This window comes from Theropithecus gelada, chromosome 6 (genome assembly GCF_003255815.1).
Source record: "Theropithecus gelada isolate Dixy chromosome 6, Tgel_1.0, whole genome shotgun sequence".
NCBI lineage: Eukaryota > Metazoa > Chordata > Mammalia > Primates > Cercopithecidae > Theropithecus > Theropithecus gelada.
This window is the reverse complement of record NC_037673.1, coordinates 86,091,079-86,105,693: the sequence shown is the minus strand read 5'-3', so window position 1 is coordinate 86,105,693 and position 14,615 is coordinate 86,091,079. Positions and strand designations below refer to the sequence as shown.

Here is a 14,615-nt window from a genome sequence, read left to right as displayed (position 1 = left end):
TATGCTCCTAAAAGAGGAGTATGCTGTTTTATTTTTTCTTTGCCCTTTAAGCTCATCTTGGGAAAAAAAAAAGATATTTCACCATTAATCATTCTGCTACTTCACCTAACAATGGTCATAACCTGAGACTAGTGAGCAAAGATTCTTAGGGAAGACAAAAGAAGTAACAGAGGGCTGGGACCCTGAATCACCTTGAGGGAGTGGGCATCATCCAGGCTGTATCTGAAACAAACAAAGGAAAACTCCTAGTTTTTCTGCTGTTTCCCAAGAGGGGAAGAATGCAGGTCCAAGGAGCCCAAAACTTCCTAAAAGCTAATTTTTCTTAAGGGAAAAATATGAAATGGTAAATTTACAGCTATCTAAGATAAATAAAAGCAATCCATTCCTTAAGAGCAAACTAAATGCTTTCCTGTTTTTAGAAGTGTATTCAGAAAAACATGAAAAATCAAAACCATCTTGAAAAATGAAACGTCTCTGTCCATTTATAGATGCTAATATACAATGGAAATTGAGGTCACCATATTTTAACATAAGGCTTTGATAACGAAAACAACTCTCCTGCTTTCAGATCTAAACCTCAACTCAGTTTAAATCAAATTTAAGTGTGGGGGATTTGGAGAAGGTCTTGGACAAACTATGACTCAGGAAATGGTAAGACTAAAGGAAGAGCCCTCCCTAAGACAGAAATTCAACCAGGGCATGGTTGAAGGGGAGGGATGGTGTGCTCTGCATGTGAAATTTTTATATGTCTATATGTAAAAATTTACATATATTGTATATATAAAGTAAAAAATTCTTAAGATTTAGCATTCCACAGCTTTACCACCATCATCTCCATCATCAAGCATAAGACCCAAGCTGGCCACCTCACTCCAACCCAAATATATGGAATGCTCAGAAATGAAGTAGGTCAAGCACACCTGTGGTGCCATGTCTTGGCCATTAAGAAAAAAAAAAAAAGAAAGAAAAGGTTTATACGCCAGGCACGATGCCTCACGTGTGTAATCCCATCACGTGGGGAGGCCGAGGGAGGTGGACTACTTGAGTTCAGGAGTTGGGTACTAAACTGGGCAACATGACGAAACCCCCATCTTTACTAAAAATAATAATAATAAAACAAGTAGCCAGGAGTGGTGGCACACATCTGTAGTCCCAGCTACTCAGGAGGCAGAGGTTGCACTGAGCTGAGATCATGCCACTGCACTCCAGCCTGGATGACACAGTAAAATCCTCTCTCAAAAAAAAAAAAAAAAAAAAAAAAACTTTATGTTTGGCTACCACTGTAGTATCAAATGTCATAGAACTGTCTGAAAGCTGTCACATCAAAATATCCTACACTCACTGTGAGCAATTAATTCTAATTTCATTCTATCTAATAATGTAAAACATGATGGGAAAATCACGTAATCATCAGTTACCTATTTCAAATGACATACTGAAACTTTCTTGTACACGGTGAAGCTGTTTAAGATCTGTTAACCCTATATGCTGATCCTATTTTAAAAACAGTGTTATGCTGATCCTATTTTAAAAATAGTGTCGGTACATTACTTCATATTCATTAGCCCCCATCAGTAAGAAAGAGCCTACTTACCACTTCAGCAGCAAAATCTTCCGGTTCATGCAAAATAATTGGAAGATTGCTAAGAAGGCCAATTTCTCCATTTGCAATGGCTGGAGTAACCAGTAAAGAAATATTGCAGATTTCCCCAAATCTAGGGCTTATGGGTGGGATTGGGGGAATTATGTTCAACAACTCCACAGTTTCCAACTATAATAAACAAAAACACAAAAAAAGTAATAAGAATTGATAGAATAGAAATGTTTTTAAAAAGCGTAACAGCATGGGGCGACAAAGTAAGCATACGTAGAGGTCACCAATAACTTGGCAATTTTATTCTCCTCCTCTCTCATTCACCATCCCTTTTCAATCTCCTTCCCTGGCCTCTGGAGCTCTTTCTGCCCCTCAATTATTATTCCCCAGGGGTCTCCCTAAACTCTTTATCTTATAATTTTATGCCTGCTCCTTAATAATCTCTGCATCTCTCCCTCTAATTCCAAATCATTATAGCCAACTGCCACCAGACATCATATAAATGTCACACAAACACCTTACATATACAATATCCAAAACAGAAATCACTGTCCCTGTTCCAGGTTCCTTCACTAGTATCATCGCCAGTGCCACCACCTGCTTTTCCTCCTTGCCACCTACATCCAACTACCTTGACCTTAAAGCCAAATATCAGTCGTACACATCTTCTTCCTGTCTTCCACTGACCCAGACTTCCAATCATCCCCCATTTCCCTTCTCCTCCAGACAAAATTCAGTATCAGAAGACCACTCAGAACTCCATTTATAACTTCATGCTTCTTTACATTTAAAGAACTGCAATGTATAACATATAGTATCCCTGTAGTTATACACTTTACATATTGCTGGTTTATCATCATTTGATGCATTCCAGATTTTTACTTCCCAACAGGTCTGTAGAACTCTTATGGGTCTGTGTCCTTTTCAGCATTTTCCCAATACATGACATAGGCTTGACATAGACTTGAAACTGCAGCAGCTTCACAATAAATATTTGTTAATTCCTCCCTTCTACACAATCTGAGCTCTATAAGAATTCTGATAAATCACAAACATTCAACGTTTTCAATATTCTAACTTTTCAAAATCTAACTTCTCAAAGGACACAGTGTTCACTTCAAGAGTGCAGGAATAGGTAATCATTACAGGACTACAAAAACCATAGGGATTTTAAATATTAAAATAAAATGCAACTTTTAACTTAATAAAACATGTCTCTCCCACTCTTTAAAGCCCTCTGTTAGGCTTTATAATATTGAAATGATGACACTAAGTAACCACCAGTAGAACTGTGATTTAAATTGATTTTCCACACGTGGACAGGACTGGTACTGATTTCCCTCCTACTTTGTGATGAATAGTACATGTTAACGAATAAAAGTAAATGTCTTTTTTAAATGTCACACATTTTGCTTTAAAAAAATCACATACAGGAGAAAGACATAAATAATTTTGGTTTTGGTAAATACTCATTCGAAAAAAGAAAAAAATTAGATTGATGAATTTTGTCAAGTATTGGCATATAGATGAAGTCACATAAAATAAAACATGATTTTTAGTATACTGCATTTACTTTGCAATGTAAATTAAATGTAAAGATAAAGTCATGCAACTGTCATTCTTTCTAGAGAAAAGGAATATATACACACATATATATTTATCTTACAAAATAGCACAAAGTTAAATAAAATACATATATTTGAATGGTATATAAATATAAGGGTGTGTATTGTTATAAGGCAAAGATATTTCTAAAATACACTGGTCATGTATGACCAAGCACATGTTTGTGAATGAACATTCTCATTGCTGTATATTCAAAAAGAGCTAAATGGATAACATTGTGTTAAGTATCAAGAAAAAATCAATATAGTTTTACTCAAAACTTTCTAAAAAGAAAGAAATATGTAAGTCATATTTCCCTACACTTATCAAAAATGTTATACAATTAATCTTACATATAGTATTTTTGACAAATTAGAAAGAAAATATAGACGGTTATGAAATGAACTGTTCGAAAAGAAAATGTTAATTGTACATGGCTTATTTCCTAGCCTATAAGCCTTTTTTTGTCTGGGTTCCATCTGCTAAATCAAACTGCTCTATTCATTCATAAAGAATCGTTCTTTACTTTCAAATAGTTTGCCACTGGGACAGCACATTAGTAACCCCATGCTTGCCAAAAGCTGCACCTCAGACTAATGTATTTAGCTGAGAGGGTTACTAAAGAATGAGGAGCGACTAAAGAATTCTCCTTTCTTTAGTTTCATTCAACTTTGCTTGCAGAGGCTGAGGCTTCCTATTCTTGAGTTGCTCATCCATTACGTACTATGAAAACTACACAACCCTCTTATTCCAACCAGCCTTCCAGAACCTACAACTGTTTTGAACCTCAATGATTTATGTCAGTGACTAATAATGCCTTCTTCCCCCTAAGCAAGTGTTAAATTAACTGCACCGTAAGACCTATGTTTTTTAACTATATAGAGAGATACATAAAGAATTGAGTCTGAAATTAGTGGTGCAACTTTCTAACCCAGGATCACCAAAAATCAGATATTAATTACATCCTTCTTCAACTTTTTCTTAGTTTTCAAGTGTTATCAAAAATTAATTTTGTCATATTTATATAGAATACTGAGGCAGAATAGCTAGTATAATATCTGACTCGTACAAAGGATGTATTTATACAAGAATTCTCTGCAGCTACTTGGATAGAAATATTGGACTTTTTCAAAAGATTAAAAGTTTAACATAGAGGATACTGATATTGGTACAGATTTTTTATATATATTAGCACAGTTTTTACTGTCTCTATTCATAGTAAAAACTACTTTTGAGGCATTATGAGAAAAGAAATTAGAAAGCTAAAATAACAAAAACGTTCTCTGTAACTCCAGAACAACGTTTCTGCATCATCAATTCTCAAAACTTTTTATCACATCACCGCAGCTATTCCACATATGCCAGAATGCCCAGGCCTCCATGAAAGCAAAAGCAACTGTGTAAAATCTTGGCTTCATTCCACTTGTTTTAATAATCTGGTTCTTGTATGAGTTATAGATGATGCCAGACTGGAGGCAAACAAAAGGGAGAACACTAGGCACCAAAACATTCCAAAAAATCCTTGAACATATACTTATGAGAATGTTCTGAAACCCTGAAACCTGAGGACACTGACAGCACAGAAGACAAACAAGTGCTGACATCAAAAAAATTCCATTAAATTCTGAAACTCAACAAATTGTATCCCAGACAGTCTTGAAACTTCAGAAATGCTACTGTAAGTGTGAACTGGTAAAATCAGTATGCATTTCCATATTAATAAAATCAATGTTTAAAAGCAAACAAATTATGTCATGTTTTTGTATAAAGCCAGAGGGTTTTTTTGGTTTTGTTTTTTAGTTTCTAAATATAGCTCTAAATGTGTTCTGGTGGCAGCATTCTAGTTGTTTTAACTTAATGCTCACAAGGGCCCAAGTCATGTGCATGGCCATTTGCATGGCCATTTGCAGTATTTCACTTCACAGATCCAGACTCCCTGGCATCCACAAGCCACAGTACAAACCAGACACAATTGTGAATAGAGCCATCTTCCCCATCTTTCCACTCCAAGAAAAATCCAAGGGTCCTCCAGAGAGTGAGTTATCCTCACAAGTAGAAGCACGCATCACATGAAAATTTTCCCACTTGGAGGAGATGCAAGAAAACAAAAATTAATAATAATAAAGGTGAAGATCAGGATCTACTGCCATTAGTGTAGGGCTCTGGGGAAGATGGCAAATGCCTCCCTCTGTGTAGATATATTACAAAAAGGTGTCGCCTACATACTGACAAATCCTACATCCCCACAACAGGTTACCCACTAAGCCCCTTGGACAAGAGTTCTCGAAAAATGCACTAACAGCACAAGCATGCCTGGAGGCTCAGCTTAAAAAAAGGCGGGAGTCTTCAAAATGAAAACAGTCACCCTACCAAGTGCTGACACAGTCTTACAAAATTCAGAACACCAACAAACAGTTGTAAAAAGCTTTCAGAGACAAAGATCAAGTTATCTAAAAGATAAATCATTTCCTTCCCTTCAAATTTCTCATCTGCAACTCTGGAAGCTTAACAACAATTCCTTTCAAGTTCTGAAGAAGAAATTATTTTAATCTAGAAATTTCTACCAAGCCAAACTATCAATATGAGTATAAAATTTCACATTTCAGGTGCTCAAAGACTCAAAAAGTTTACTTTACATATATAATTTCAACACATGTGTTTGAGGGTAGATATAGTACAATAAAACTACAACATAATCCCAGAAGGAAAAGGCAAGAGATTAAGAAAATTCAGGAGTTCAGTAAAAAACATCCCAGACAACAGATGTAAAACAAGCATAGAAAGCAGTTAGTTTAGCTAAACTCAACATTCAACACGCACAGGAAGATAGCAGCAAGGTCTCAAAAATATAGTGAAGATAACATATAGAAAAGGGACAATCAGAAACTCCAGAGAAAAGAATAATAAATCCATCAAAAAAGAAAATCTAGACAAAATATGAAACATACTTAAATGTGGTAAGATTCAAAGAAATTAGTGAAATAGAATATTTCATTTGCTATATACTTCAGTTGGCAAAATGTATGGCAACATAAGATTTTAGCTCTTTCCTTGTCAGTCCATTCACACTGCCTGATTCTGTATTTAATTGGTTTACATAATTTAATAAGCACTCTTTATTGATTTTGGAATTTAAGTGTCAAGCAATCAACACATGGAAAACAACAACAGTATCATAAATGAGTGCAGATACTTTGCACTTTGGCCATAAAAATAATATTTTGGTTAGCAGAAGAAATGAAATATGTAAAATGGAAGGATATGTTATGGGGACTTTACTAAACAGTTGAAGGTACAGAGATTCTACCTAGACAAAGAAATTGATTTTTTAGTATATTATTTAAAAGTATTTATAAAATTTTTCTTGGGCCAGGAGCGGTGGCTTACACCTATAATCCCAGCACTTTAGGAGGCCCAGGCGGGTGGCCAACATGGCAAAACCCCATCTGTACTAAAAACACAAAAGACCAGCCTGGCCAACATGGCAAAACCCCATCTGTACTAAAAACACAAAAATTAGTCAGCTGAGTGTGGTGGCAGGCACCTGTAATCCCAGCTACTCAGGAGGCTAAGGCAGGAAAATCGCTTGAACCTAGGACGTGGAGGTTGCAGTGAACTGAGATCGTGCTACTGCACTCCAGCCTAGGTGACAGAGTGAGACTCTGTCTCAAAAAAAAGAAAAATAAATTCTCATATTGCTTTATTTCTGAAATATTTTCCTTGTAATATTCATTATGAAAACACACTTATCCTACAAATCCTATTCCTATGTCATATTTTCCCAAATCAATTCAAAGCATAGTTAGCCTCTCTTTCTCTTGTCCTCCCCTGTAACAGTTTGTAAGTTACTCTACTGTTATCCATGACAGTCTGACTTGCATGACTGGCATTTCACGTCTGGTGTACTTTTAATATCACGTAATCAAAATATTAACTTTGGTAAAACTTCTTGTCTTATTTATCCTTATACACCTCAGGAGCAGGCATCATCTCTCTTCCAACTACCTAAATAACTTTTAGTAACAAAATATAAATGACAGCAAAATAACAAAGTCAAAATAATTTTAGTTAATTCTTTCACACAGATTAGTACACTTGAGGGTTAACCAAAATTATGATTATTTTAATACTAAAAGTACCTGTACTAGAAAGTGAGCTCCATTTTGAAGGAATGCATCATTTCTTATTGGTAATTTTGTAGTGACTTGAGTTTTTTGCTCTGGAAAAGTGAGGTCATTTCTCCTCGATATATTTAAGATGCCATCTTTTGCTTGGAAGGGGTCCACAGCTCCAGCAGGAATGTAAAGTACAGAATAAAGCAGCCTCACATCTCCTTTAGTCCCTCCTAGTCTTGTAAAACTCAATGATAAGTGTCGTTCACCTGGGCTGCTTTCAATCTTCTGGTTTTCCATAGGAAAAAATGTTATTAGGCCATAGACATCATCACTATCCTGAATGTAGAACAAAAGCTGCAGATAAAGGAATAAAATATTAAAGTATAGAATTCTCACATCTGAGATTCTCAAATTCTGTATTTTCCATGTTATTCTAATTTGAATATTAATATTTCATGTCTAAAAATGATGACTTCCTACACATAATAGAGTAAAAGATGAACCAAAAACAGATTTGGAAATGTTCCTAAATCAGTTTGTGGAAGTTTTTAGAGAGTAAAATATTTATTTTCAGAAGGAATACTGAACAAGAAAACTATCTTTCCAAAGCCAGTGTTTTTCCTGTCCCTTCAAACTAAACATAAAGTTGATATGTATGATCAAATTCTTTGGTTCTTCTACAGCACAGAAATATTAACAAGCGTAAAGCGTAACAAGAGTTATACCTCTGCTGGCTCGCTCACTTCTGCACCTCCTCGGATTGTGTGAGGCAGAATTTGAAGTAGATAAGCTTCTGCCTCTTCTGGAAGATCATCATCAACTACAGTAAGAGGAACTGTTGCCAACATCTGCCCTTGTGCAAAATGGAGAACTCCAGAGCTTGGTGTGATATCTGCTGTTACTGGTGAGGGATCACTGCTGTTCCGTGTCAACACCCAATTCACAGAGACGTTCCCATGGGTACCGCCATTTCTAACCACTGTGATTTCTTCAAATCTTAAATGTTTTAAAATAAATACATATTGTCACATAGTACACTTTATTTCCCTTAGATTAGCCTTCCCAATGTCAAGTTGTCCATTAGACACTGATAAAAACAGAATCTATGTAACAAAAGAACAACTGATTTGTTTTTTGTTTGAGACTGGGTCATACTCTGTTGCCCAAGCTGAAATGCAATTGTGTGATCAGAGCTTACAACCTCAACCTCATGGACTCAGGCAATCCTCCTGCATTAGCCTCCCACGTATCTGAGACTCCAGGTGGACACCACCACACTCAGCTAATCTTTTCATTTTATTTTATTTTATTTTATTTTATTTTATTTTATTTTATTTTTTGTGGGCAGGGTCTCACTTTGTTGCCCAGGCTGGTCTCGAATTTCTGGCCTAAGATAATCCTCCCCCTAAGCCTGCCAAAGTGCTGGGATTACAGGAGTGAGTCACCATGCCTGGTGGAAAAAAACATTTTTAATATGAAGGTGTAGATATGTGAATGTGTCCTAGGGAACTACTATACTATAAATCATTTGCATAATTAAATCACACTCCAAATAAGAAAGAAAACAATGAAGCCATGGTAGAAAAAATGACACATATTCTAACAGTTCGTTGGTGTGTCCAACATCACAAAACTTAAATCTTGGAATAATATATTAAAATAATGGTAGCAATATATTTAAAATAAATCATACCTTGATATTCTGTCTTCATCAATTATAACTATCCTTTCAAACAAAACACTGTTGAGTGAAAGGACTCCATAAGGTTTATCATTTGGCTTAATGGTGACTTGTACAACGGAAGGGCTTATTAGCACAGCATCTCCCTGTAAGGTATCTTTTAGTAACATAATGTGAAACGATTCAGCAATCTCTGGTATGGTGTCATCAACTATTTGAAATTTCAAGTGAGATTCATGAATAAAAGGTGGAAAAACAACAGTTGTGTTTGGCTGAAGATCAATGAAGTCCAGATTTTGCTGGGCATGTGCTGTGGAATTCCCAGTTGCGATAGCATAACTGATTGAAACCTCATATTCATCAGATCCAATCAGATTTCCATTGTTGTCCTTTCCACGAACTACTGGAATTAGGAGTATGTGGTCTTCCTCAGGAACCAAATAAATACTCTGAAGGAATCTCACGGGACTATCATTTTTCTTAATGATGATTTCAACTGAATTCCTAGAGGTGTTTATCTCAGCTCCTCCTTCTACACTTTTCAGTTGAACTAAAAATACTTCATCATTTTCTGGTACCTGTTAAAGGAATATAAACAGAGGCAAAACATCAACAGCCAAAACACCTGGAAAGAAACTAAAGTGTAACAAGTCATTATGCTTCAATACAATCACATAGAAATAAAAATTCTCTAACTGAGGGAGCAAATAGAAAGGCTTGTTTAGTCTCCAATTAATAAAATATTTTCCACAGGTAAATAACGTGTTTTAGACAGGAAAAGAAAACGTAATGAAGCAACAGTACAACTAATGAAGTATAAGTATAATGTCTTTCAACCTTAACTGGTCTTTGGGTAACTCCAAAGATTAAACAGTAAAAAACTGTCATACATTTCTATCAGTTTTATCAGTTTGGTAGGGTCAGAAGTAGTACTGAAAATCTAATAATACCTAAGAATATGGAAAGTACGTTAAACATTACATAAAAATTGTTAGTTTTCCTTGTGAATTATTCTTGCTTTTCTCCAAATGGTTGTTAATTCAGGAGTTAAACATGTGACACCAATATATGCTTTTCGAGATACACATCATGCCTCTCTGGAGAAAAAGCTGTAAGAGTCACTACTAGGAAAAATGCTGACACTGTTAAAGTGCAATTTTTGCTTTTTTGTTTTTTTTTTTTCCTTTTTTTTTTTATGCTCCTGCAGAGAAATCTTGGGGTTAATCTCCACAGTGCTGTGTGAGCTTTTCATTCACCACAAACTCTATTTTAGAAATAAAAGTGAAGAAAAAAATGCATACTTTTACCTCCATCAGTAGCAATACAAAAAGCAAAGCTATTTATCTTAAAATGTTATGATTTGATTGATCTTTCAAATTTACAATCAAAATGTATAATTAATCATCTCCCCAAATTATAGCCCGTTCAATGCTCTGAGATCTTAAAACAAAAGGTTTTTTTTGCTTGCTTCCAGAACCACAGGAACTAGAGATATCAATGCTTCCAAATATTTTATTTTTTTTTCAAGAGAAGAACTCTTTTCTCATAATGTCTTCTAATACTCTAATACATTTTTTTCCCTTCTCTTGAGGTTTCTTGTGATTTAGTTTCGGAATATTTGTAGGAGGGTAGAAGAAGGGTTACAAACTCCCAGCTATTTTCTTTTTGTTTTCTTTTCTGGCAAAATTTAGTTTCTTTTCTAAAAAGTCATGTTTTCTCTTGTTTAGCTCATGTGGGGGACATCCTTGCACATTATTGCTCAGATTCATTCTTTTCTTAGCAGTTAAGCTAGCTGTATCATGTATCTCTATCCTTGGTAGTCTCAATGTGAAATATGAAAATAATAAAAACCTTCCCATAAATGTGAACATTAAAAATATCCAAACAAAAGAATATCAACTTAAGTAGAATTTTTCTTTGCTTTTGTGGTAAAATATTTATTCCAGGTTAGTACTGTTCTTGCTCAAAATTGAAAGCACGAACACAAATAGATTATCAGGGTATACAAAATGCTTAAATGTTTGTATTATGTATGGTTGCTAGTTATATTCAAATTCATCAGCTTTTAGATGTACAATTTAATGTGAATTAAGTAAGATAAATAATAATAACATGTATTCCAAAATAGTCAGCTATTTATAGCTGAGGTATGACTGGCCACAATACACTAAGTTTATATAGGACTGTGTCCTGCAACACAGGGTCCTTGTCCCATTTGGGTATGTAACATTAGCCAACCTCATCGTCGAGTACTGTCAAGTTATAAATTACTGTTGCTCTGCCAGGGGGAAAGGTGATATTTCCTTTAACTGGACTCAAATCTTCATCAGGGGAATTTGGGCCACCCTCTACCTGAAAAGAAACACACAATGCCGTCAATAAATACAAAATACTTCTCGAGATTGAGAAAGCATCATTGTGATGTCAGCTGACAAAAATCTGAAGTTTAAAGATGTTCTGAAAGAATTACATCATTCTGCCCTTCAAATTAATAGGTCCTATAACGTAATTATAGATATTGACTATAACTGCATTAAAGTACGTGGTTTCTATGAGCTGCTTTTTCTCAAGCATTACGTTAAACCTGAGGGGAGAAATACTCTATAAATATTTCTTTTTGGAAGAAAGGGTATTCAAGATTAGTAAATTCCCTCAAGTAACAGAATCAAATGCTAATATTTTCCACTTCACAAGCTGGATGTGAAGATGTGAAGAATGAATAAAATCATTCATTAAAAAAGCATTTGTTGAGTACTCCATGCCGCATCTCTTCTAGGTACTAAAGATTTAGCAGTGAACAGTGCTAACTCCGCACCATATAGACCTGACATTTAAAGGAAGGGAATAAATGATAAATAAATGAATGGGTGTGTGTTATATGATAATAAGTATCATAGAGAAAAAATTAAGAATAGTATGAGAGAGATCGAGTGCCAGGGAGGGGTGCTATCTGTATGCAGTTATAATCAATATAAAGCACTTACAACAATATATGGCAATATTAAGCACTCCAAAAACGTTACTTATAATTATTTAAACAGAAAACAGGCTACAAATGTGATAAAATAACTTTAGACATCCATAGATAAGTTGAAAACACTCTAACCTGGATGATTTATTCTTTCTACAGCCAATTATTTTCTAATTTTTCCAATATTTATCAGAAAAACTTTCAAAAATGTATTGTCTAAATGCATATTCCTAAGTACCTGAAAAATTGTGTATGACTTCCAGTGTAGAACTTGCAAGACTACTGCATATTTGGTTAGTGTTTACTATGTTTTTCATGCATTATTGCCCTCTGCTGTTCTATGTTCTGTGTAGTTAACATAACTACCATATGATGTGGACACCCACAAGCATGAACAAAACTATTCTATGCTTCCATAGAATTGTGTTACATAAATATAAGTTTCCATTTTATTGATATTACAATTGATAATTAGGAAAGAAACTGGTGTCTGAAATTGCTACCACTCTAATGTTTGAAAATAGTGTATGATCATGTTGCGGATCCTAAAAAACACAGAAAACACAAAAATTAGTTGGAGATTTAAATGTGTATCTCACGGAACAGCAATGTGGTGACACAATGATTGGCACATGGTCAGTAAGCAATCAAATCACATGATTAGAGCTAGTACCTGAAAAATACACGTCACCCACAGCTTATCATATTCATGCCACATCCTGTAACATTTATGGATTCCCATGGTGGAGTGCAATGGCAATAAACACCATCCATTTGGTGTACTGAAAAAAATGGGGGGTAGGGGAAAGGCATGGTGGGTCATGACTGTAATCCCAGCTCTTTGGGAGGCTGAAGAGGAAGGATTATTTGTGCTCAGGAGTTCGAGACCAGCCTGGGCAACATAATGCAACTTCATCTCTACAAAAAACATTAAAACTTAGCTGGGCATGGTGATGCACACCTGTATTCCCAGCTATTCAGAAGGCTGATGCAGGAGGACTGCATGAGCTCAGGAGGTTGAGGCTGCAGTGAGCCATGACTGTGCCACTGCACTCCAGCCGGGGCATCAGAGTAAGATCCTCTCTCAAAAAAAAAAAAAAAAACTAAAATAAAAATAAAATGGAGAAAGACAACATATTAAATAATTTACATAAACCTAAGTAATCCATGGGTATTTTAAAATTTCCTATTTTTGAAAACATTTATCATAAAAGTTTTATGAAATTTATAGAATTAACATTATTATTCTATCTTATGATTTATTTTTCCCACATAACTAAAATGTTAGCTTGTATTTCATGTAAGCATTGTATACACAAGCAGCAAGGAAAACATTTTTATATTAATCATGAAATGTATCAGATCAGAAAAGTATTCATCTTTATTTTAATTGTATTGTGTCGTGTTTATTATACAAGGAACTTTGATTTTCAAAACTGTAGCCACCTGGTATGAACTCCAGTGTTCGCATTTAAAGTGATTTCAGGGCCGGGTGCGGTGACTCACGCCTGTAATCCCAGCACTTTGGAGGCCTAGGCAGGCGGATCACCTGAGGCCAGGAGTTCAAGAACAGCCTGGCCAACATGGTGACACCCTGTCTCTACTACAAATACAAAACTTAGCCAGGCATGGTGGAGCGTGCCTGTAATCCCAGCTACTGGGGAGACTGAAGCAGGAGAATCACTTGAACCCAGGGAGCAGAGGTTGCACTGAGCTGAGATCATGCCACTGCACTCCAGCCTGGGCAACAGGGCAAGACTCTGTCTCAAAAATAAAAATAAAAGTAACTAAAATAAAATTACTTCGGAGTAAACTTACCTCAAAAGTCACCATGACCATTCCATAGGTTCCCTTTTCCCTGATGAGAGTAAGAGGCACGGACTCGTTTCTGCCCCTGGGCTCACTCACTGTGACTGAGGGAAGCTATTGAGGAGAGCAAGCACAGATGATGAGGAGCTGAGCAATCAGAGGTATTAGGCGGTAAAAACTATTACCTCAGAAACGCTCGATTTCCACAGACAAATCAATCCACACTGTATATAAGAATGTGATATTTCCTAGCCTCAATGAACTATAGCTTTAAAATGCTGAAAAAGTTAAAAATAATAGAGTAAAGGGAACATAAAAACTAGTCAAGCAAAAGATGCAGTTTCTTGTCCTGGTTCTACCATCAAGTAGCTGTTCTGCTGAGGAAGTTAAAGGTTTTTTAGTTGAAAGGTGACAAACTCAAATGCTCACAGAGGCCCAGGAGGTGACAGACATGAGTTAAGCCTCCAGACCAAGGCAGCAGGTCACTGGGACCACCACTTAGCCTTGCCCACAACCCCTCTTTCTCCACATCAGCCAGCTTGTCAGTGAAAAGCAGACACTGCTAACAACTTTCAGGACAGGATCTCTGCAGGAGGTGAAAGCGAGGACTTCAAAAGAAATATGCTGATTTGGCTGGTGGAAATTCAAGGTGGGAGAGGAGGAATACAGACGCAGCCAAGTGCATACAGGTTACAGAAGCAGTGGCCAACTCTCCGGGTGACAGCAAAACTCAGTAGCTCCATCCATAACTGGGGTTAGGAATGCCCATCTTGAAGGGTTGTGATAAGGTTTCAATGCAATAGTTCACATCAAGTGCTTATACTAAGGCTTCTGTAAATG

The 14,615-nt window shown here is 35.9% G+C and overlaps 1 protein-coding gene across 1 annotated transcript in view; it reads right to left on the bottom strand.

Annotated features, from left to right (window-relative positions):
- The window catches only part of ADGRV1 (adhesion G protein-coupled receptor V1), a 596,167-nt gene that overhangs the window by 527,764 nt on the left and 53,788 nt on the right, over nucleotides 1–14,615 (bottom strand). The window contains exons 5-10 of the mRNA XM_025388176.1: nucleotides 13,785–13,889; nucleotides 11,234–11,347; nucleotides 9,008–9,573; nucleotides 8,040–8,310; nucleotides 7,339–7,668; nucleotides 1,595–1,771 (exon numbers count right to left, since the gene is read on the bottom strand). Coding sequence (XP_025243961.1) covers nucleotides 1,595–1,771; nucleotides 7,339–7,668; nucleotides 8,040–8,310; nucleotides 9,008–9,573; nucleotides 11,234–11,347; nucleotides 13,785–13,889 — 1,563 coding nt within the window. The remainder of the gene's footprint in view (nucleotides 1–1,594; nucleotides 1,772–7,338; nucleotides 7,669–8,039; nucleotides 8,311–9,007; nucleotides 9,574–11,233; nucleotides 11,348–13,784; nucleotides 13,890–14,615) is intronic.